Source organism: Melospiza georgiana, chromosome 1, assembly GCF_028018845.1.
Source record: "Melospiza georgiana isolate bMelGeo1 chromosome 1, bMelGeo1.pri, whole genome shotgun sequence".
NCBI lineage: Eukaryota > Metazoa > Chordata > Aves > Passeriformes > Passerellidae > Melospiza > Melospiza georgiana.
This window is the reverse complement of record NC_080430.1, coordinates 14,867,569-14,891,931: the sequence shown is the minus strand read 5'-3', so window position 1 is coordinate 14,891,931 and position 24,363 is coordinate 14,867,569. Positions and strand designations below refer to the sequence as shown.

The window sequence follows — 24,363 nt, the reverse complement described above, 5'->3', positions numbered from 1 at the left end:
GGTAACAAGAGAAAGGAGATGACTGCAAAGGCTGAATCCATTTAGTTTTAATCCCCCAAACAAATGATGAAAAGTGAGAAAATGCAGACATATTCAGCGAGATTAAAACAGGAGAGAATGAAGTCCAATATTTACCAAATGTGCTTGGAAAAGCTACATCCATGGGCCCACTCAGCTTTTCCTTTAAGGAAACACAGGTTCCTCCAATGGATGAGTCTATACAGCAAAACAGCTTTTACATCTAATTTTCCAACTAACACAGATGAGAAATGGAGCAATTCCCAGGATCCCATCTGCCAAGCACCACAACAATTTGCCTTTTGAGGGCACGTTTTGGTACACGATTCCCTGGTCATCTCAGTACTACAGTACTAACAGCACCAATTTGTGAGCAGGGCTGCATGCTTACTTATTTCTTCAAGGAACTGGGTAGGAGGACTAAGAAAGAGTTGTGCCTTTTGAGGCAAAAATGCACTTTGTGAGCAGAGATAGCAAAATGGGATGGAAGACTTCAATGGGACTTGGAGTAAATAAGCTAAATGCCCAGTGTAATTTAGGTCCTGAAATGCATACATCCAAAACCAAATCAAAACAGATACATTCCAAGAAACTCTTCTGGGCCACAATTATTTCCTTTTCCTTGGAATCTAACCCAGCAATTGATTTGGCCCTCCTCTGGAAATGTGTTCTCAAGCATCCTCCAAGATGCTTCCCTTGTGAGAATATAATAGTACTTCTCATTTGGGATAACATGACCAAAACTTCACCACTTTCTTTTGGATCAGATCACTACAGAGAACCTGTGAAACTCTCAAAGCAATCTACAGGCAGCTGAGAAACACAACAGGTACCCCATTGAGCTGAGTAACACCATTCTCATTCTATAGCTCTAACAGAAAGAAGAAAAACAAAAGTCATTCAAATAAATTTGTCTCAAGTAAGTTTGTTTACTCTCAGTTTTAGAGTTTGGCTTTTTAGAGTAATTCCTTTGCATGGGATTTTGCAGTAAGTTGTGAGCCAGAGAGGCACCAATGCTGCCAGGAGTCAAGCCTGAACTAAGTGTCGAATCAGCAAAACTTGCTGCCAGAGAGGTAAATGTCCTAAGGCAGCTCTTGTCCTCAGGAATGGGACAGCTCCCACAGCATTCCTTCAGGGCTGCTGCCCTTGGAGTCCTCCTCCTTGGCTTCACCCCAGCTGTGTGCCCTTCCTAAGGTCAGACAGAGGTGCGTAGAAATGTGACGCAAACTTTTCTTCAGCACAGTTTTTTGCCCTTACCTTTATCTTTTTCTTGCTGGAATCCATGATCATTTTCCAATCTGACCCATTGTTGCTGTAGCCAATTTTGAATTTCCTCATGAACACTTTGTTTTCTCGGTGCTTGCCTCCCTGGACAATGATGCCCCTCACAATCTTTTCCTCTCCGAGGTCGATCTGGAGCCATTCATTTGCGTATGGATGGGTGCTTGGGGGCAGCGCCCAGCCTGAACGGCTCGTTATCAGGCGAGCGTTTTCGGGGATCCAGTTCCGATCCACTTGGGTAGATGCAGTAATCTGAGAGTCAGGAATAAGGCCAGACACCATACCCAGCATCCCAGAACAAGGATAATCTACAGAGAAAAAAAAAAATCCAAATAAATTAAATAGTTGTTCTGAACAAGCGCCAAAACAGAAACTGGACACATCAGCCAATTAAACTATCATAGCTAATTACTTATTTATTTCTTATAGTTAAAGTAATCTATTGGATTTGTATATAATTTTCATTCGTTCAAACTTGCACATCCTAGTTTTAGCAGGAAGTACCAAAATACGACAAGTATTTTTGGCTTGGTGGGAACCAAAAGGATCAGAAAATCCTATTCTATTCTTGTTTTCTATTCTTCTTGCTAAAAGAGTGCAGGGCCATCTGAATTTGTGAATATTTCCTCAGAGAAAACTTCCAAAACCAGCCAAAACCTCGTTGCAGATTACCTAATTTTGGTGACATTGGAAATGGAAATCTTCATACATGAAAATATAATTTACTGTTGCACTTGAGATTTTCCTAATGCATTTTTTTATCTCTCAGACTTTTTTAGGTGACACAGAAGTGAAATAGTTGCTTCTTTTATGATGCTAGATTAAAAAAAATTAGAAGTACCTGCTAACAAGACATTAAGAATTCTAATGTAGAATGAAACAGTAGATCTGATTACCTACATCTAATCTGAAAAGATTTCATAGAATGACTTGTAATTCTCTAACAAAGTAATCAGTAATCTTATTTTCCTTCTGTGTGGAAACCGCTTCTAAGAAACCTTTTCAAGGCTAAAGAAACACTCGAAAAGAAAAAAAAACCTAAATAGTAGAAATTATGCAAAAAATGCCATTGAACTGTATTAAGTGCTAAAAATGTGCTAGAAAACTTAGCTTTCTAAAGTCTAATAAATCATTATAATTTTCTTTCAAATGTAAGTTGTATTTCTACTTTATAGATAAAGGCACTTCCACTGTGTAGAAATTATAGAAAACTTGTAACTGTAAAAAAGATATTTCTAAAAATTTTTGACAGGTAACTGTGTGATATAAAGGAATTACTTTGCCATACTGATCATGACTGGAACTTGACTATAACCACCATTATTTGCACAGACCTCAGATATAAGTGTTTGTACCTTGCAATCCTTTTAATCCTAGTCATGTGTGTTCCTTGAGAAACCTGCTCAGAACTACCTATGAATAGCAGACATAAGAGAGATGGACTGAAAGGTTAGAAGGGAAAAAATGACATGGGAATTTGCAAAATATCTGTGTATCTCAGGAATTTTGCATGAAGCTGTAAAGCGATTGCAATAAAAGTAAATAAAACTAAAATATAGCATCATAAAAATATTCAGATAACACTGGATGTTTGGTTTGTGGTGTTTTATTATCTTTTTTAAAAAAACATTTCTACATTCAGATTGTGGTGGAAATCATGTTCATGAATTTTACCCATAAAAATAAATCCCACAGTATAGGCACAGTAAAATCCCTATATTTTATAATCTTTCCCAAGACCTACCTGTTATCTTGCAGCCATACACTTCAAATCTCAGTGAAACTCCATTTTCCCAAGACACAGGTCTGATTCTCACAAACCGTGTTAAAACTGGTTTGGCAAAAGCTCTGTAAACAACATCAGTGGGATTGCTATTTCCTTGAAACACCTTTGTGTGGAAAGAAAAAGTATATATTTGTTAGGCTTTCTCTTAAGTGGTGCTTATAGTTCTGTGTTTTACAGATAGTTTTGATATGAGGTCTAGCCAGGGTTGGTTGTGGGGGCTGAGACAAAAACTTGCATGGGAAACTATTTCATTAATCTTCTAACACAACTTTTGCAGACAGGTTTGCTTTCCTTGGGGAGGAAAAACGAAGATGTAAGGTGTTCAATGATACTAAAAAAGTTGTTCCTAATGCCCAGATCTATATGCAGGAATGACAAACCCTGGTCTTCGTCACCCAACAACTCCTGTGTCCTGGAAGAATCCCCCAATGCCCCACTAAAGCAGTTCTATTTCTTGTACACTCATCAAATAATGCAGAAAGCTAAAAAATCTCAGGCTCAAATTAAAGATTTGGATTTCAATTAGACCATATAAAAATCCTATATAGTTATGATAAATATATATATTATTTTGCTGACCTTGGGCTTAAGATTTTTAAAATGTATTGTGCAAACCTTGCTTTGTTAACACCCTGTCTTCAAATCCTTTTCAACAAGGTCTCAGTATTTCCTTCGCCTTGCATATTGAGATTGAAGTCTATTTAAAATCTGTTTAGCAGGCTCCAAGATTTTCCCTGCATCCCCCGAGGCTGGCAGTCAAATTAGATGAACAATGAGACTTCCACCAGAAGCACATGATTGTGCTGTGCTTTCATGTTGAGGATGCTGCAGACACACTCCTTCCTAGCCCAGCCAAAACCTTGCAATGTTCCAGTCCAAAGAAGGTGATTCAGCTTCCTGCTTCTTCCTCACGTAGAGGGGACCGATTTCCTGTTGTTTTCCATGGATGCAGGCCCCTCTCCTTTTATGGGAGATCCTCCCATTTCTTACACACACTGTCCTGCTTTCCTGTTTGTTCCTTACAGTAGCTGCGTTGATTTGGAGCGGGGGCCAACAGCACACAGCTGCCAACCCATAAGGCTCAGTTATAGCTCAAGTAATTTAACATCAGAGTTTCATATCTAGTAAGAGATTTTTAATGGAACTGCATTTCCTTCCAGTAACTTTTTTATTTTCTGTGAAGACCTGATGTAGTTTTCTCAAAGTTTGCATCTGACAGAGAAAAGGAGTCTTTTCGCAAAAGTACCCAGATTTTTATGTGTAGTTAGTGCAACATTGGTGTATGGCTGCCTTGAGACCTGCAGCTGCAAAGTTTTCATTTGAATTAGAATATCTGGGAAGGAGACTGGTGCATATGTTTTTCTTGTCTTGATCAACAGCAAAATACTGCCATTTTAGAAAACTGATTTTTTAAACAAACTCTTTGTACAAGTGACACAGGTTTAGGAAATGTTCTCACTAATTAAAGACAGCATGTGCAAGAGAAACTCATGTAAAATACACTTTTGGAGAGTTTACAAATTGAAGCTGGTAATGAAAATCAGGCATGGTTTGATTTTGAAAGAAGCATTTGTTCAGATTACAGAATCCAGTCAGGAAACCCAGTGTCTCATACCAGCCACTGCCCTGGCCCCTCTTGTGACTTTGGGCAAGACAATTATTGTATCTTTATATACATCACTGTACAGTGCCCACATTGTGTTATCTGACTTTTAGAACTTCCAGTAAAACCAGGATAATACCTGCCAGAGAGAAGCTTTCAGTATTCATTTTTTATTGTTTTCCAAAGGGCTTCAAAAAGAGCAAGACGTATTTGTTAAACACTGTTACCACATTGATTAGATAAATGTAGTGGACTTGGCATAGCCCTTACAGATGAGTCAGGGACAAACCAGTAACCAAATATTTAGGGCTAGATAGGGTTACACTGATAGACTTTGATATTGTACAGCTCTTCTGTGTCTTTACAGAGGGGTCACAAAAAAGCTGTTTTGAAGGGAGGTACCACAAAACGACTCCAATTGCATCAGCCCCTGGCAGCCTCTGGGGATGCTGCTCTCAGGCACATCCTGAGTGAGGTGGGAAGGAAGGCACAGCCTCACTGGGGCTATTCATGTGCGAGCTGGAGCAGAACTGACTTCTCAGTAATGAGCTTTATGCTCATGGTAGCGGATAATGACAATTTTTTCTTATGAGCGTCTAAAGCTGTTTCATTGGGAGGTCACAGAGAGCAAATCTGCTGATAAATGGAAAGGTGATAAAAATCTATAAGGATGGAAAGATGTGCCTAATCATCTGTCTGCATGACCCCCATCACTGAGATACTTGGAAGTCTAACAAACCACTAATCATCTGCTAGCAGTGCTGCATGGCCATGCACAGGGAGCTGAGGCACTGACTTATTGCATATCCAGAGCTTCACTGCACATAACAGACAGACACATTTTTTGAGAAGTTCTGCATAATGTTTTTCTCAAGGTCACATAGAAATTCTCTGAGAAACAGGGAAACAGCAGAACAGTCCAGGAAAAAGACAGAAAATTACTCAAATTATGGTGAGTTCAATACATAGGGCATGACCTTACACCATTTTCAGCTGCTCTAGGCTTTGCATAAACAATTTCTGTGTCCCATTACTACTGAGACACGAGCTGGCTTTTGGATTTGGGAAATAGTGCGGATCAACCTGATTAAACCTTATTCCTCTTTTTTAAACAGATAATAACAACTAAACAGTTCAGCAGACTATTTCTCAGCTGAAGAGAGACAATAAAAGAAAAAAAAATACTTACAACAGGCTTGTTTCCCTCCTTCAGTGTAATCCAGTCCTCTCCATTGGAGCTGACATCTACACGGTACGTTTTCAGATAATATTCTTTCTTTGTTTCTTTTGAGATGGCTCCTTGGGTCCCAATTCCAGAAACAAAGCGGAGAAGGCCCAGGTCGACCTGTGGTAGAGAATAATTTGGAATGTGAGGACAACTAGTTCAGAGCGTAACAACATTGGAGCAGTGGCACCCTCTCTACCTCACCTGCCTTACAAAAATAATAAGGATTTTATATAAAGCAAACTGCCAAATATTGTTGACAATAACATAGACATAATCTCCTCTTTTGTAAATGTTGTCATCACAGAATTCAGGAAAATTTGCCTAATTAGCCAGGAATGTTCTTCACACACCAGAGAATTCTCTTTCCTCTGCGAGGGAGGAACCAGAGACACCATCAGTGCAAGTGGGAACCACCAGACTGCAGAGGAGTTACCAGAGAAATTCCTCAAGGACCAGCCTGCTGAACAACCTTACTTAATACTTTCATTAAGCACTTGCATAGATGCTAATGAAATTCCCAAAGGACACTCAGCTGCAAGGTGTTGCCAACGCAGAGGAGACTCATACAGTGAGAGCTGAGTGACCCTGAGGACTGTGGCAGTAGAAACGGGATGGCATTTACTAGGATAATCAAAGTTGCACTTATGGAATGATAAGAAGAATTCTGCTAAAACCCAGAAGATCATTACTTGCAAATAGAAGAGAAGAATCCCAATGTATATTAGTTGGTCACAAGATAATTACAAACCACTGTGTGATTTTGTTGGGAAAAAGACAAATTAGTTGCTAGTACTGCATGATGTATTTAGGGAAAAGAAAGAAGCATTAGCACAAGTCTAGTAATTCTGTTCCAACTGTCAAATTCAAATTCCAACTTCTCTCATTAGAAAACAATTCATTTTGAACTCCCTGGAGAAATGCACATGAATGTGTATTAGAGGTCATCTCTCTTCTTCACTCTTTTGTCTCCTCCTTCTCTCATGGAACTACATTGTCCATTACAAATGGACAGGTGATTTAGGTTAACCTTGCTCTCCCCCATTATTTATTTTTCATCCAGGTCTTTTCCTTATCTAGTTCATCATGTGGCATCCAAGAAGTATCAACATATTTGGGAGAATGATGTGGGGTGCAGGAATACAGCTACCTAAGTAGCTGGCTACTCAGTTCTGCTGGCAAAAGAACCCCTTATCCCTGTGCTCAAGCCCAGCTGCCAAATAGCTGAAACTGGGCAAAACACTTTATTACAGTCAGTTTGGTGAGCACAGTTTTGAAACCTCTGCCATTTCCTTACAGCCTTTTTTAGCCATAACAACCAACCAAGTAAAATCAAATTCTTCACTGTCTTTGTCTGTAGCGAGAACCTTTGTTTCCTAAAGTAGGTAATTTGATTTCAGTAAAAAATGCCCCTATTCACAAAATATTAATCAGTGTAATTTTCCCCCCTTACTTCAGTTGTCCAGAGTTTAGTAGGATAATAGGTTGAATTAACCATTCTCAATTGAATGGCCCCATGAATATCCCAGTCTCTTTCAGTATTTCCAAAGTATGTAGGATGCAGAGTATGTGTGTCCTGTGTCTCACAGGCATCCTTTTTCCTGGATTTATGTCATATATCCAAAGGCACTGGAGCAGTTAAATCAACATGCTGTGCATTCTCTCTCAAAAGGCTGAAGGAAGTTCTGTTGAGGACAGTGTCACTCTCTCAGTGCCCATGTCATATGCAAGGCATTTTGGAGTCCTCCAGCACAAGAATAGCAGCCTTGTGTGAGACAGATAGAACTGGCTTTCAGGCCAAAGCCCCTGCCCCAGTTTGTTAGGCTCATGAAGTCTATATGTAACATTTTAGCCCTTGTCTTTAGGGGTGAAATACTGCAACATTTTGGTTTTGTGTGATTAAAAAAAATTCAGTCTTAAAAAAAAAATAAAATCCCAGCGCCACCTCACAAAAACAATCAAGTGATTTAAAGTAACTGGAGAGTCTCAGATGTTAGATTGTTGCAATCTGAAAGTTAATGGGGGAATCTGGGCATCATTGCTCTGAGCAATCTCAGCTTAACTTCAAATGCTCTCCAAGCTGTACTCTGCTGATTGTAAAGTGTGCTGCACTGAGTTATGTCCAATACCACATTCACTTCCAGGCTGAAGTGCACTTGAAAATCTGGAAGTCTGAGGGAGCACAGAGCTAAGTTATTTAAATGATCTGCCTCTCTTACAATTTGAAACAGCTCTTCAGTTTTGAAATGATTAGGGTCCCAAGCCTGTACCATTCCAACTGATTTGAAATTATTCTAGTAGAGGCTTTTTAATATACAGTAAGTACTTCATTGTGAATAAAGTCAAGCAATGGCCTTTTACAAGAGTTCTAGGTATTTGAAGCCAAGTTAAAATTTAACATTGGTAGCTTAGGAAGATTTGATTATTTGATGCCTGACATATCAATTGCTACCAGTCACTGATCATTCAGGCCTCAGGCTTGTCCTGTCAGAAAACTTCAGGCCCCAAATTTTGCTTGGTCCTAAATTCAAGAATTCAATACACCTTCTTAACTCCAGGGCACTGAATATCCTACAGCATCCATCTTACTGCCCAGGATTAAGTCCCAAACACACAATGGATATGGACATGTACTTTCATGCCTAGAACCTGGCAGAACTCTCACTGGGAGAGAGGGAGACTCTGAGGGGACTTCTGATTTATTGCCTATAAGTAAGGAAGGAAAGGTAACCTCATTAGCACTCCTGGCTCCAGTAACTGAGAAAGACATTACTGGAGGAAGGAGGGCTCTCCTTGTTAGGGAGAACATCTCTTCACATGGATGTGCTTTCTCTCCAAGTCAGCAAATCTTTGTGTGCTCTTGCAAACTGGAACCATGTCAGCAGTAGTCCTCTCCTGGAGTCTGACAGCTCAAGTGTTCAGCACAGCTTTAAAGCCCTTGCAAAGGCAAGCTGTGACCCCAGACCTGCTGCATGCCAGGGGCTGTTTGCTCACAAGCTGATAAAGGAAAGAAGAACAACATTTCTCCATTGGTGTTTTGTGAGAAAGAAGCAGTGCAAACAAGAAAGATGAGATTAAACAACAGAGAAGCAGAAGGGTCTCTTGGAATGTTTAGTACTAACTCTGTCAGTGAAAAAGTCCAGGAGAGAGGTAGGGCTTAAGGCATTTACTTCCCTTTGACAGTTCCCTGCCGTGGCCTCTGGAGGGGAGCTGCCCCTCTCCAGGTGCATGCAAACAGAATTGCAACACTGTGCACCCCTCTGTGGTGCCTAGGTATGTTTGCAAATTAAGCTCTAAATGTAACAATCTTCTCTAAGTAAGATGATAGAAATGAATTATGTAGAAACTGCATGACACATTTTAATGGGCTGTTAAGCTTCCCCTCATTAATCACTTTGTGATGCATTTTGTTTTTGTTCCAATGATTTTTGAAAGTTTGCTTTCTATAAAATGCAAAAAGTTGCCCATAAAACACAGATTCTAAAAGTCACTGGGACTGTTCAGAATTGAAGTGCAACCATATCAATTGCTAGTAACAACTGGAAGCTGAAGGTACCAAAGTGTAGCTGTGATAAGACACAGGTCTTCTCTATTTTTCCCAGAGGAGTCAGCGCAGAGGGTAATAGCTCTGGAACAGCTGTGTCACCAGACAGGAAGCTTTCTTCATCTTGAAGCTTATGTCTGGAGAGTCCACCTCTGTGTATAAGTTTCAGTCAACACAGTATGTCCTCTCCAAAGACGTCTCCAAGTGTTAATGTGACCAGAGGTAACCCCTTTTTCTCAGATGCAGGCTACTCCAGCTATGATTATGATATAAGTCTTTAATAACTAGCTTTTCGTTTTGGCCTTCTTGTCCTTTTTGTTTCAAGAACTTGTGTTTCATGTTAGAGTGACTGTGAAGAGATGTGGTGTTGAAATACAGTACTTTTGAAGATGAACATCAAATGCATTTCCCTGCAATTATTTGACATTTAACGTTCTGCACATATGATAAACAAACATCTGGTATTTATTTTAGAAAATGCAAGCGATTTTGTAAGTTATTGCAAGCCTTATGGCTGTGATCTGAGATAGGCAGCTGTCTCCAAACCTGAAATCTTCACATTTCATTTCCATGACCAGACTTTCAGCTTTGACTAACAGCAGCATGTTTCAAGTTCTTTTTCTTTTTTTTCAAATTTTCACTTTCATTCAGTTTAAGAAGCATATCTCTCTTGGAAAATGATGCCTAAGGGCCTTATCCAAAATGACAGCCTTTGATAGTTGCGTGCACTGCAATGTGAATATCTTTATTTGAAAGTGCAAGTCTGGGACCAGACTTGACTATAGGAATGGGCCCCTACCTTACCAAAAATGAGGAGCATCTCGAATGTGGTTTTTTTTTTTTCCAGCAGAGAAATGTTCTTTTTTTTTTCAAAAAAGCCTCACTTGTTCCTATTTCTAAAATCAATTTATTTCCTACAGAAGCATATTGCAAGGCACTAGCTGTTTCTACATATGAATTACTTCCTCTCTATTTATTCCACAATATCTCATAGCATCCAGGAGAAATATTCTTATTGCTGTAGCACTGTCTCCAAAAAATGCAGGTGGGTGACACATTTTTAAGGCAAACACATGCAAGGGCTGGCATATGCATTTTACTTGAGACCAGTTAAGGAGAAGGAAAAAAATAACATTTAGCTCCGCACAATGCATCACGTAGCAAATCTGAGCAAACTGCTGGATAAAGAATGACACAGAACATACACGGCTTGAAATTAATATTGCTTCTTCCTGTAATCATAAATAACTGGGTTGTAGTATGGAAGACCTTATCTTCAGGATGAAAATCTGCCTTGTTAAATAAAATACAGTCATTGAGGGAGCTGTAGCAAGGGAGCAGTTTTGCCAGCTTTTAGCACTCCTACTGTAGGTCTGTTCAACAGCCTGAGAAAATAAAGTACCGAGTGCTAGAGTTTGATTAACAACAGGAAGCTTTTTGTTGTGGGCATCTCTTGTGGCTTGAAAAGCTGTACAATCCATCACTTGACACAACATACCAAAGCAAATATTTTTAGAGAACCGTGTCATTTCCCTAGATAGCATACAGTGCTCTGAGTCAGATTAACTGCTGTGACGCTTCACTGTTCTGTCAAATATTTAATTAAGCGAGAGTTGATCTACTTTCTTAACACTGCTGTTGATTTGGCCAATCAAGCTTTCTCATAAGGTATATACAACTATGACTTAATTCCTTAATTTCTTAGATTGTAATGCTAAGTAGGAATGGGACAGGCTCCAGTAGAAATTCTGAAAATAGTCTAATTAATTTGGTTGGAAAATGACTTCCAAAAGTCTTCATTCTCTTGACATGAGTAGTCATTACAAGAGCACAACTCCTTGATTAATGACAGGTTGTAAATATTCATCCTGGATTTAAGTGAAAATAGTTAAGCTTATAAACTACCTCAAATCTTTGTGTAAAACTCTCAGTGATAGTTGCAGCAGCTCCAGAAAGAAGGTAGGGAGAAAATATTGCTCTTATTAAGATCTCTCCTGAAGAGACTGAAGTCTTTCTCATTGACCTTGACAGCAACGTCCTGAAAGCCCCAAAAGGGAAAGCAGTGACTTGGCAAAGAACAGTTGTGCCTAACAACTGTCCCCAGTCAGCTTGTTTTACTGAACTGATGCTTATGTGACTTGGCAAAACGGGGAAGCATGGAAGAAGAGATGAGAAAACATTCAAGCCAAAGACACAGGAATTCTTGGCAGCAAAAGGGAAAAGAACCTTTCTTTAGCAGTTGAAATATATATATTTTCACAATCTTCACCTTCTGCTCAAATCTCTTTCTGCAGAAGAAAAAAATGTAAGTGTAAAGATTCCCCCAACTGAAAACAAAGAATAGAGTCAAAAGATGCTATCAAGTTCAGCTACTGATGCTGTGGTCACAGAATTGAGTACAGCAACTTTTCCCAGAAGCACATCAGCCAGTTTCTATAGGAGAGAATTTAGGATAATGGTGAAAAAGTATGACTGATAAACATAAGAGAACCTCAGTCATCATTATGAAGCTGGTTCAAGAAGGAAAAGATGCAGAAAGCCTAAGAAAAATGAAATCCAGAAACATAAAGGAAAGAAGAAAAGACAAGAAAAGAATAAAAGAAAAAGCTTCTGTGTCTCTGACAGAGAAAAGATAATGCTTGTGTGGGCTGTGTTGCATCTGGATTCATGGCACATTCTCCCACTCTTATGTTAATTTTTTTTTTTTGCATAAATCAGAAGCAACTAATTAAAAAAGAAATATTTAATTCTGACATGTTCTTTGAACTGGTGTTCCATCTGGTTCTGTTTGAATAGTAAAATCTGCTGTAGTCATAAAAATTGGCAAGCAGCACTCTGGTAAAGAGAAACAAAAGAGACTCAGTACAGCAGGTTAATACACTCGCATTTTAACTGGAGCCATTTCCAGAATTCAGCAAGCCAAATCGCTCCAGTATGGGAACCGTAAAGATCAAATGGGAAAAGAGAAATGCTGCGAGGGGGCCGGGAGCGGCGCTGCCGGCGGCAGGAGCGCGGTGTGACAGCGGGGCTGGGGCACAGAGCCCGGTGTGACAGTGGGGTGTGACAGCGGGGCTGGGGCACAGAGCCCGGTGTGACAGTGGGGTGTGACAGTGGGGTGTGACAGCTGGGTGTGACAACGGGGCTGGGGCACAGGAGCCCGGTGTGACAGTGGGGTGTGACAGTGACAGTGACAGCGGGGCTGGGGCACAGGAGCCCGGTGTGACAAGTGGGGCTGGGGCGCGGGCAGAGCCCGGTGTGACAGCGGTGCAGGGACACAGAGCCCGGTGTGACAGTGGGGTGTGACAGCGGGCAGTGACAGCGGGGCGTGACAGCGGGGCTGGGGCACTGGCAGAGCCCGGTGTGACAGCGGGGTGTGACAGAGGGGCTGGGGCATAGGGCGCGGTGTGACAGTGGGATGTGACAGCGGGGCTGGGGCACTCGCAGTGCGGGCAGAGCCCGGTGTGACAACCCGGTGTGACAGCCCGGTGTGACAGCCCTGTGTGGCAGCCCTGTGTGGCAGCCCGGTGTGGCAGCCCGGTGTGACAGCCCGGTGTGACAGCCCGGTGTGACAGCCCGGTGTGACAGCCCGGTGTGGCAGCCCTGTGTGACAGCCCGGTGTGACAGCCCGGTGTGGCAGCCCGGTGTGGCAGCCCGGTGTGACAGCCCGGTGTGGCAGCCCGGTGTGACAGCACTGGGCGCTCGCAGAGCCGGTCACAGCCGGGCAGGAGCCGCTCCGGGGACAGACGCGCTCCCTGCGAGGGACAGACGCGCCCAGGGCGGGCACTCGCAGGGACACGGAACGATCCCCCTGGCACTCATTTGCAAGCTCCATCTCACGCCTTGATGTGGGGCTTTGATGCAGCGCCGTCGTTATTCAGAAGACTCAGAAAATACCTTTTTCCTAATTTATTTTTCTTTCTGGAACACTATTTAAAACCTGAACGCTGAGATACAATAAACTCTGATAACAAAGGGAGGAAAATGTAATCGTATTGGGTTTTCTATAGACTCTGGGATCTAAGCAATCAGCATCTTGTGCCATTCAAATCCTCTCTGTAGCAATGGAGAGAAAGGCTGATTAACTCCCAGTGCTTTAGAAAAAGATTGTTTTACATCTTGCAGGAACATATCTTGCTGTGAAATATTACTTCTTTAAAATGAAAACCTTTGCTTCAGCACTACATTAACTTGCAAATGGATAACCTAAGACATGTACAATGACTTGGTCAAAAAAAAGGAGGAATGTGAATGGCCCCTTTCTCCAGCTAAGATACTTAGGAACCCTTGCTGAGCAATAAATGAGTCAGGAACGTAATACTTTTAATTAACGTTTTCTGAATACTTATTTGTAATTTACATTTAATTTTAAACCTGAGCTTAATCCTCTGATCTGGAATGAAGACAACTATTTAGTGCAGTTTGAATGTGACCTTCCCTGGTTTGTGTTAGAAACTATAGAAAAGGGAAACTCTATAGCAATACTTGCAGAACCACTCTTTTCTGAGAGAAGGACATAATTGTAGGACTTTCTTTCCCCTAAGTGTACTAAGCAACTAATGCACAAATGGGAAACAAGTAATCCAAAGCTTCTCATTCAGCCTTCTTCACATGCGAATAACCAGACTTTGGGCAGAAAAAATTGAATTTTGCCTATTCAGTTCTTTTGGTTTTTTGTGCCAGCTGCTGTCCTGTCAAAATCAGGGGGTACAGGCAGAAGGGCTTGGTTTATAATTGTGTTATTTTGAGTATAAGTACAATACTACATGTGTAAACACACAGTAATAATTTCTTCTTCCTGTTTCACAGCATGCCTATGCTAATGGCAGGAAGCTGCTATGCAAGGGATGATATGCTGTGCAAAATTAAATCTCTCCTGTCTCAGACAGCACATCTTGATGGCATAGATAGATCTGACTCTGCAATCACTGTGTTCACTGTCAGTTCCACTGAAATAACTGGAATTTACTATACTCAGATATTTTTGAGAGTTCAGGCTTTGGGTTTTCTATAAAAAATCACAGCAAAATGAGGAAAAAGTGCCAGTGTCTGTGATATAATACTTTTTAAGTCTAATTTCACTGGAATAGGTGTACAACCTGTGTCACATGGAAATACATGTCTTTTCTTTTGATCAGCTTTCTCATCTTGGAAAATCAGCACAGCCTCTTTAAATCAGTCATTCATCCACAGGAGTCTGCATTCATTTATTCTCTGTTAAATGGAACTGTCAGTTTTGTTGCATCAAAATTCGATTTTCTATTTCATACACATTGTATATGATGATTTTAATTTACTGCTGGGTCACCAAGCAAGTCACTGCTTTTTTACAATATGAGTTTCTGCTACCTTCTAGAAAAATGTCAGGTAGCTACAGTTAGACAGTGAGGTGAGTGTGCTGTAAATGTTTGGTGAAAAATGAGAGACAGACTGCACATGCAAAGATTATTTCACTTTTTCTGGTATGTTCCTCACAGCTCTGAGGAAATGAACACATGTATATTAAATACTTCTGAGGCTGTGACTTGGAAATCTCACTGCTGAGAGTGGAGCTCTTGTCCTGTGCCAGAGGAGGAAGTGGGACAGCAGAGGGGATGCACAGGTCACTGACTACCAAGACAACTTCCCCCAAGTGCTAAAGCAGTCCTGGGAGACTGGCTGTCCTTCCCTCAGCAAAGCATGCCCAAAATTTAGCCAGGAAGATTTTATTTACAGGGTTTCTTTGGCCAGATAATGGTGCCTGGTTTTTGTATCCCCACTCTACCTATCTGAAAGTTACTCTATCTGCAGTTATGTAAAGAGAAAACCTATTGATTTTAAAGTGCTGCAGCTTTTAAAAATAAACACAGGATGTATTTTCTTAGTTAAGCATATCATGAAAGGGGGGAACCCTCCTATGGACAGCTAATATTTAAGGCCTGGTAAGAACATTTAAAAATTATTCTGTGCTATGTTAACCCTTCAGTCCATCACCTAAAGTTAACAGCATTTGCATTGGAGAAGAACCTGCTCCTGTTACAGCTGAAAGACACTTTAGTCTTTAGTGCAATAATCTGTAACCTAAATACAACCAGTTAAAATATATCCTGGTCTGATATGTGATGGGACAGATTGATCCTTTCATCATCTTTAAGAGGATCAACACCAGAAATGAGTTTAGCCTGAAGTGTTCAACACACTGCAATGAAGAGAAAGACCAGACTCCACAGGTACAGCTGGTTGGTGAAGTTATGTGTAAACAGTTCTTCCCTGGTGAGAAGCCAGTTGTGCCTGAAAACAGAGGAACTGGATCTCAGCTCAATGTTTGGTAAACTGTATTTTCTCTGCTAGCAGCTTTTGTTTGCCAGTTAGCTTTGGAGGTTATCCTGATGCCTTTTAAAAGATTTTTTTTTTGAAACCTTAAATGAAAACATTAGAGACAAAGACAAAATGAAATTGTTTCCTTTTTGAAAAATACTTTTTTTTCTTTTTTTCTGCGGGGGCAAGAAGACAAATTGCTTTCTGAAGGGCAGGTATTTACCACTTGGAAGAAATCTCATTTATCCTTTCACTCTACCTATTTTGCTACCGCTGTGAAAATGTCACCTAATGGGCAGAACAGAATTGAACTGGGACAGAAAAGCAGGATGACACAAGGGCAGGAGAGGTAAATAATAGCTCAGCCACAGAAAATCTGGAGCCTGGATGCTGGGATGGGGAAGGGCCCACAGGACTCATCAACTCTACAGCTTCATACTACTGTGCAGGTGTGGAAAGAGTGAATAAAAATGCATAATCTTCTCTGCAAAGCACTCAGCATCACCTCTCATCTCCAGCCCAGGCTCGGCCCCACGAGAGCAGAGACCTTTAGCTCAGTAATAACTCTGCTTATTAGAACACACCTCAGCTGTGTGCTCCTAGCCAAGGCTCTGTTTCCAGCCACTGCCCTTAGTCACTTAACTTCCAGCCCTGAGCTTTACCTCACCCTAGTCTGACACCTGCCTAGTCTCGTAGATTAATTTATTTCTGCCAGACTCTGAAAAAACTCCCTCTGAGATGCCTTCCTTCACATCTGCACAAGGTCCTGGCTGTTGGTGTTGTTTAAGATGTGTTGTTTGGTACTGGGTAGGCAAAGCTGCCTCAGCCCCCACAGGGTCTGCAAACCATCTGGGAGAGAGCAGAGAGCTCCCCTACCCAGCAGAATGGCACAAACAACTGATTTCTTGGCGTGATGGCAACTTAAAACCCAGAAAAACAGAACAAATATTTTGAGTCAAGCCAAACATCTGAACCTGGTGAATGGGAAAAATAAAAACAAAAACAAAAGAGAGAGAGAAGAACCACTTTGTACAGAGTAAGTGGATTTAATTTACGTGAAATAAAGAACAAGATGTGATGAAAAAAAAAAAAAGAAATTAAACAAGCCAGTGGTGGTTAGTTTAAAACTAGTTTTAGTTTAGATTTAAATATTTTAATTTCTTTCCCTCCTGGAACCAACTAGTGAAAGTGGGATAAATGTACAAAATTATTTCAGTAGTTGCTGAATCAGTGCTTTTGGTGGACACATTTTGAATTCGCTATCTCAGCTCTAAAGGGCCATCTGTCTCACAGCCATTGAGGGGATGTAGGGCTGGACTGGGAAGTGGATGCATAGGTAATTACAGAGCCACATACAAACTACTCAGATCTCTGCACAGTGGATCCCCTGAAAAAAATGAAACTATTATAATGAATAGGCGGCGGTGGGGGCTCAGAGGGGCTCTGCTTCTGCTGCTCCTCCATATGCTGCACTCAGGATTGCTTGAAGCCACACAGGACTCCCCTCTGTATTAGGCCTGATGTTGAAACATTTCAGAGGGAGGTAGAGAGGATTTTCTTCTAAACTGCATTTTGCACCTGCACTACCAGAGCAATAAGGCTGCCAATGGTTTTGCACAGTTCTCTGAGCATCTCTCCAGCCTCCCCAGAGTGATAAATCTATGGCTGGGAACTTTCTGGTACTAAAATAGCTCTTAAAGCACTTTGAATAATCAAAAAACCTTCATACTTTGTAGGGCTCTTTTATTTCTCCCTCTCCCTCTAGTTTAATTTCAGTACTTGCTTTTGTGAAACTCTACCATTTATTCCCATGTCACAGTAAATAAAGGTATGAATGTATCCTGCTGGGTCAATTAACCCTGGTTCTGTGCTGTGTCACAGTCTGTACTGCCTGTGATTTCCAGAAAGGAATATTCTTTTGTCATTCTTTGCCCATGTGCAAAGCATGTTAAGACCGCTAAGATAACTGTAACACTTTTCTACACAAAGCTAACTCTGCTTTTTGTGATTTCTGGAGTGCAGTTAGGAACTGTAAAATGACATGAACTAAATTCATGACTTATAATCTAAAGTGGCAGAGAAGACAAAGGACTGACAGTTTTTGTGCTTTAATGTCAGTGTGCTCCCTAATGATGGGCAAGCCCCACCACAAAGCCTTGAACTCCAGCTCTTAGGTTGTTCTTCAAAGGCCAGGAAAACTGGGAGGCTGAGATTTCCCAGTTTTCATGCTATTCTATACAGTAATATGCTGCACTTCACTTCTGCACCAAACTCCAAAAGAAACAGAAATAATAATAAAAATAACAAGCACTGTTGACTAGCACATCCATGGCTTTTTATGTGAAGTACTTCAATAAGCTTGCTGGGAAAAGTCAGCCTAAACATCTGCCTGATGTAAGAATAAACCTGTTAATGAAATGAATGTGCTGTGCAGCAGCAAATATAAATACTGACTATGTTTTTAAGTGAATACCTGATAAGGAAATCAGCTATGACACAGATGAAAGGTCAAGACACCAAATGATGAACTGCAATTATTTTCAGAAGTGATATGGAAATAAATCAGTATTAATCTATATACCAGTTCACATCAGTGATGTATGCTCCTGGGTTACACTTACAAAGGTCCAAATAATGAAGAATGTAGGTTAAAAACTGAAGGAATGAAGACAAATGTGGAAGGCAAATTCCATTTCAGAGCTCCCTCTCAATTCTGGTGAAGTAGTGTATACAGAGAAATGCTTTAAATCAATGGGAGTATATTTTCCTTGCACAGCAGAGTTAGTGTTAAATAAACAACTGATATTTCAATCAGTGAAGGAAAGGGGGATCTCCCAGGCTGTTTTTGAGGAGACCTATTGTTACCTCTCTGGCCTTTCTCCAGACTCCAGAATGCTGAAAGATGCAGAGGGAGAATTTTGCACCAGATCAGCTGACACTGCTCGGGCTGACTGGTCTAGAGGTCTCAAATTACTGCAGGGGTTGTAGGTGCCAAAGGGCTGGGTGGGCACTGAGATAGGGACTGGCAGGCAGAGGCCAGAGGGAGCCTGGTGCTCCCTGTGCCACCCCCTGAGTCTGGAGGTTCACACGTGGTATCAGGTCTGTGTCCTGCTGAAAAACCCAGCAGTATAAGTTTGGGCTGGTTTGGCTGGATTTGTGTCATATTAGCCAGAACACACAATAAGGAGTTCATCTTAGTGTAAAGCCCTATGACAGCTGCAGAATGACAGATAATGCTCAATCCAGAGCACACTGTCTACTTATGTTAACCCCCTGTTAATGGTTTCGAACAAATCTGAACTGGCAGAGAGTGTTTTTACCATACTAATGCTTTTTGGTTTATGGCTGAAAGTTTTGATCTGATACCAGGATTCTTAAAGCTGCATTTATGGTTTTCTCCTACCCCAGACATAAAGTGAACTGAACATCTCGTGTTATTAACAAACACATTTTGGTCTCTGGGCAAGCTGGAGGTCTCACTCACTGTTACAGGATGAGAGAAAAATGGTGCCACCCAGAAACTGCCATCCAGCTTGGTGGGAGCACAAAGATCTGTGTTATATGCATTAGAAGAAACGTTTTGATAGAAAACATACAGACCCTGCAGTAAAAGCACCCAGAAGGTGTTGCTCCTTGTGGGTTTGAAAACCCAGCCCGTGATGAGGATTGATGGCAGCCCGGGTTCCCAGTGACCCTGGTAATAGGCAATCAGTCTCCCCTCAAAGCCACACACGTGGGTCTCAAGTGTCCCTGTGGGAGCTCCCCCTGCTCCTGCCCTGGGGCTGCTGGCCACAGCCCATGGGGCATCCCCGAGCCACAAGGTCCTGCCAGGCACAATGGCCCGTGGCTCCTCCTCAAAGGAAAAATAAGATGCAAAAAGACCCCTAAGTATAAAGATTTTGCATGTTATTTTTCAGATAAGTGTAAATATAACTGCTTTCTTAAACGTGAACATTAAATCTACTCTGTAAAAACACAGTTACTGCTGCCATGGCAGGCATCACTTGTCCCTTTTGAAGGAATGCCTTGAAAATGCAATCATAAAATCCTTGTGCATTATGGATTTCATTAACATTGTACTCCCCTAGGATTCCCAATTGCACAATAACAGGAGTTCTTTAAATTTTAAATACCACAGACAGGAACAATTTCACTAAAACCAGATGTGAAACCCTTGCATGGGCCTTCTTACTGGTTCTAAGTACTGAAACTGGCTGGTAATTGATACCTATTAACATGTTTGTTGTTCAGATTACAGAAATAGAAACACTATACTATTTTTCCTGTGAAAGGATACGTTAATGAGGGACAATGACTTACATTGCAATGGCAGTTCCCTGCTCTTGATTAAATTAAAGGTCTGGTTTTATTTTTTATTTTAAATTATGCCATTTCAAAATGAAGGGCAGTCAAGTGTGTGAAACATAAGTGCAATAAACAAGTAGGCTGAGCTTAAGGTTGGGATGCTAATAATATCCCATATAACAATAAACTACCTTCACACATATTTTTGGCAGCCCTTGTTCCCTCATGCATATCTTTATTCCACTCATATTGGAAAATTCACAGACTTATTAATGTGTTTTTAAAGAAGAAATTCAATCTAGAGTGACTCTGTTTCTGATTAAGGAATCACTCCAAAGCTCGTGTTAGTTGAGCAATTTTCAAAGTGTGTCTGAGGGTAAAAATAAAATGGAGAAAGTGCTGGGCAGACTTGCAGCATGACTGTACTATGGTTATTTTGAATCTAAGCTTTGAAACTGATTTTCAATAACTAAGGAAGGGAAAGGCAACTTTCACTTAACAGAGCCCTGTAAGCAGGTGGAACTCAGATGGACTCAGGAGTTCATACCTGTCAGCCACAAAGGAGCAATCTAGCTTTTCCACAAATGAATAGGATTCAGGTCCACAGATGGAACTCATGCAAATCCATTACTAATAACGAGCCAACACTATTTTCCTAATTATTTTCATCAAAATGCTCCAAAAGACTTCAACAGCTCATAGGAGACAATAATATCTCATGCCCTCTAGATGTCCTCTAGAGATGCCAATCTCCTTTGGTTGATACTCAAAGAGGTTTTCTGTTTCTTTTGTCTTAACAAAAACATTAACCTTGAAGGGAGAGGCAAAAGTAAGGGAAAGGAGAACTATAATATTTCCCCTATACAAAGAAACTCCTACACACTGAGGAAATTAATATTTGGAGCTGAATTTTCAAGCTGTTCTGCCCATGTGTGGCTGTACATAGCTCATATAGATGCCCTAGTTGCATATGCACATTAGCAGCTCAAAGACAGATATCTCTATTTAACCAGCTGCAGTGTTTGTGTAGGTATGGAAACCTGCAATTATGAAAAAATTAATGGTTAACTGATACACACAGAACTTGTCTCTCAGACAAGGGCATATAGGCAGAAATTTTCACTTTGAAAGTTCTAAGTTCAGCATTGCTGTATCCTTCAGCTTTGGTTTTTGCTGTTGAATATCTTCTAGAGTTCTGCACTGTGCAGCAAAAATCCATTTATGCTGCACTGCACAAAAGCAAATACTTCACATAAATGACTAGTTTACAATAGCATGCACAACAAAGCAGAACAAAGTGACCTCAGTCCTTCACATACAAGTGCCTTCCTGCTTCTTATAAAATATTACATTTTTTTTTCTACGGATAATTTCAGAGTACTTTATCAGTTACATGTCCTTGGTTGTTTGTCTGTAAGCTCTTATGGAGATGAACATCTGTTCCCAGGGATATTTGTACAGAGGAAACATGGGACTTCAATATTTTATCCAGACACAAATTCACAACACGCACTTACTGCCAGTGGCATCAAGACTTTGTAGAAGATGGAGGTTCATATGCACAAGGACCCCCTTATTGAGGCTTCTGGGGGTCCAAAGCCCTTAGCACTCATCACAAGATGGTCAATTAACAGGAAAGCATTTAGAACACAGTTGAAAGTTTGAATTATCAATGTCATGTAGAACTAAACCACAATAAAATAAGCATAATGAGAGCCAAATAAGAATTATCAGAGCCAAAGTTGTTGCACCTTGTGGAAGGGGAAGATATACTGAATGTCTGAACTAGCTCAGTTCCTTCTGCTGCACAGGTTGTGTTCTGCAGCATGTATAAAGCATCTCTACTCAACACAGTGAATCTTCAGGCAAGAATTGCAGGCTCATTCAGCCAACAGGACACAGCAACAGCCTAATTGCTCTGTGATGAAATCTGCCTTGGGGATGCCGGTCCCTCCACTTGGGCCCCAGGCAGTGAACTAATCCAAGGCACTGCTCAGGGAAATGGTTCCTGCTGCTCTTTCCAGACCAGGAGCTGGGTGAAGAAGGTGAGAGCTGTGGCATGAGCAGCACAGCATGTAAATAACCACCAGCTTCTGGGCAGATGTGGTAGCTGAAGGCAGCAAAAAGCTGCTAAAAATTATGCTCAGTGTTTTTTTCAGCCCCTGAGCACCCTGGTTTATGGCAGGAGGAAAAGGTGGCTGAGAAATTCACGTGCAGGAGGCTTGAGGTACCCTGAGCTGTTTTAAGCATAAAACCTGCATTAGTTTGAATTCTGTTATGTGTCTGTTATTAATGAAGTTTATGGTCAAAAGAAGTCCTTTGAAACTTTTTCTCAGAAAGATCTAGTTCTAAGTGAAAGGATTAAGATATATATATATAGGCAATATAGAGGTACGCAGTTATCATAACTTAATAAAGTTAATAAGCGCACAGAACACATGAATGAGATTTGACTAACTCTCTTGTTTTGATTATCTGGTCATAAATGTGCAAGTGACAGCAGAAAAGAAGGAAACAAAGGAAAAGTGGCAGCCCTGCGACCAGATGAAACATATGGAATTTGATTCTGATGCATTCCACCCTTTTTCCATGTGCATTCCATGGATTGCAAGTGGCAATGATTAATAACAAGCCTTGCACTTAGATAAGGTTGAGGAGATTTTAGTGTTTATTCCTAAATAATGAGAAAAGATCAACAGATTTTATTTCTTTTTGCCTCTCTGAAGTCTGATTAGGTCCATTGTACTCGGCTGCCAAGAGCTCAGGATGCACAGGGGCCCCCAAGCAGGACACCTGAGAGTCCCGTGGTGTGCCAGGGATCAGAAATGAAAGATTTCCCCCTCTTTCTTCCCTTTACTAACTACTACTCAACATGGTTTTGAGCTTTCTTGCAGACATCAAACCTCACAGGAAACGTCAGTGTGAACACTTGTATGAAAGGCTAATAAGGCATTGTTTTCATATGTCAGTTAGTAATTTCCTATAGAAAATAACAGAAGTAGGAGGAATGTCTCAAATCTATGAACAAGTTTTCAGTATTAGTAATATAATATGCTTAAGCATTTCTCTTAGCTTTTGCCAGCAGAAATAGATTCTGGGTTTCAGGTAAGTAGTGTAAGTCAACTTAAAATTGAGGAAAATCAATGTTTTTCCATATAATGATATTAAAACTTCCCTGCCAGTATAGCTTTTTTGCACATAGTAATTGATATGAATAATCTGAACCTGTTCAGTAGTTATATACCATTCGGCTATGGACATGATAAAATGTAACAAACAAGTCCAAAGAGACTGACTGAACTCAAGGATCCTCTTCCTTCATGGTAACAAATGTTGCAGGATTTTTCTGTGCTAGCAGAGCAAAGCCAGGGCAGCACATCTTGGTAATGAATGTTGTGTTTAAGGATGTGGAAGAAAAACCACCAGACAGAGACCATTGAGCTCATTCTGTGAGTTACACATTCTAGAAGGGACATAGGTCTTCTGAGGTGAAATCTGAGTGCATGAAAACACCACATTGTATTAATGCTTAACTGTAATCAGCTAGAGACATAGCACATGCTCAGTTTACTGGGACATTCCACTTTAAGTGCATGTTAAACTAATATTGACTTTTCCACTAAACCAAAATCTCTGTTATTTGTGCCCAGAAGACTGCAAAAACAATACATGTGGGAAGCAGAAGAATTAATCTCCCTGACCTTTTCTTTTTCTATGCCTTTGGGAGTAAGTCTTTTTTAGTCTGTCTAATGGGGAATATGAGCTATTCCCTTGCAACGATTCTTAAATTATGTAGAAGTACTTCCCCGTGTTATTATTTTTTTCTTTCTTTTGCATTCTCCACATCCAATAAACTCCACAGAGTATTATTAATAACATCTTTAAAATGTTATCTTTTTACCTGTATCCATTCTCTGATAGAGTCTTCCCCGGGGGTCCATCCATTCTCAGGGTAATTTAGCCGAGACCTTTCTGAAGACCAGATAGCGCTGTACTGGGAGGAGACAGTGATTTGATCAGAGTGGATCTCTCCTGACTCCATGCCTAGTGGTTCCATGCACTGGAAATCTGGAGAAAAATAAATCACCATCATTATTATGGTCAGCTTTTGGATTTAGACTTTGAATAATAAGAACATTTTACCTGCTTTGAATATGAATATCTAAAGAATTTATTGTTATGTGACTTTGAATACGTTAGCAACTTTAAGTGAGGCAGTGTTGGGCTTATGGTGTCATTCTTAATACTGCCATTTGAGTTGCCATGGCAATTCCTGCAATAGTGATGCTATACAAATATTTTAGCCC

The 24,363-nt window shown here is 40.7% G+C and overlaps 1 protein-coding gene across 2 annotated transcripts in view; it reads right to left on the bottom strand.

Moving 5' to 3' along the window:
• The window catches only part of NRP1 (neuropilin 1), a 113,243-nt gene that overhangs the window by 27,847 nt on the left and 61,033 nt on the right, over positions 1-24,363 (bottom strand). For both annotated transcript variants that reach the window (XM_058025291.1, XM_058025301.1), the window contains exons 6-9: positions 23,958-24,124; positions 5,878-6,033; positions 3,044-3,188; positions 1,276-1,607 (exon numbers count right to left, since the gene is read on the bottom strand). In XM_058025291.1, coding sequence (XP_057881274.1) covers positions 1,276-1,607; positions 3,044-3,188; positions 5,878-6,033; positions 23,958-24,124 — 800 coding nt within the window. The remainder of the gene's footprint in view (positions 1-1,275; positions 1,608-3,043; positions 3,189-5,877; positions 6,034-23,957; positions 24,125-24,363) is intronic.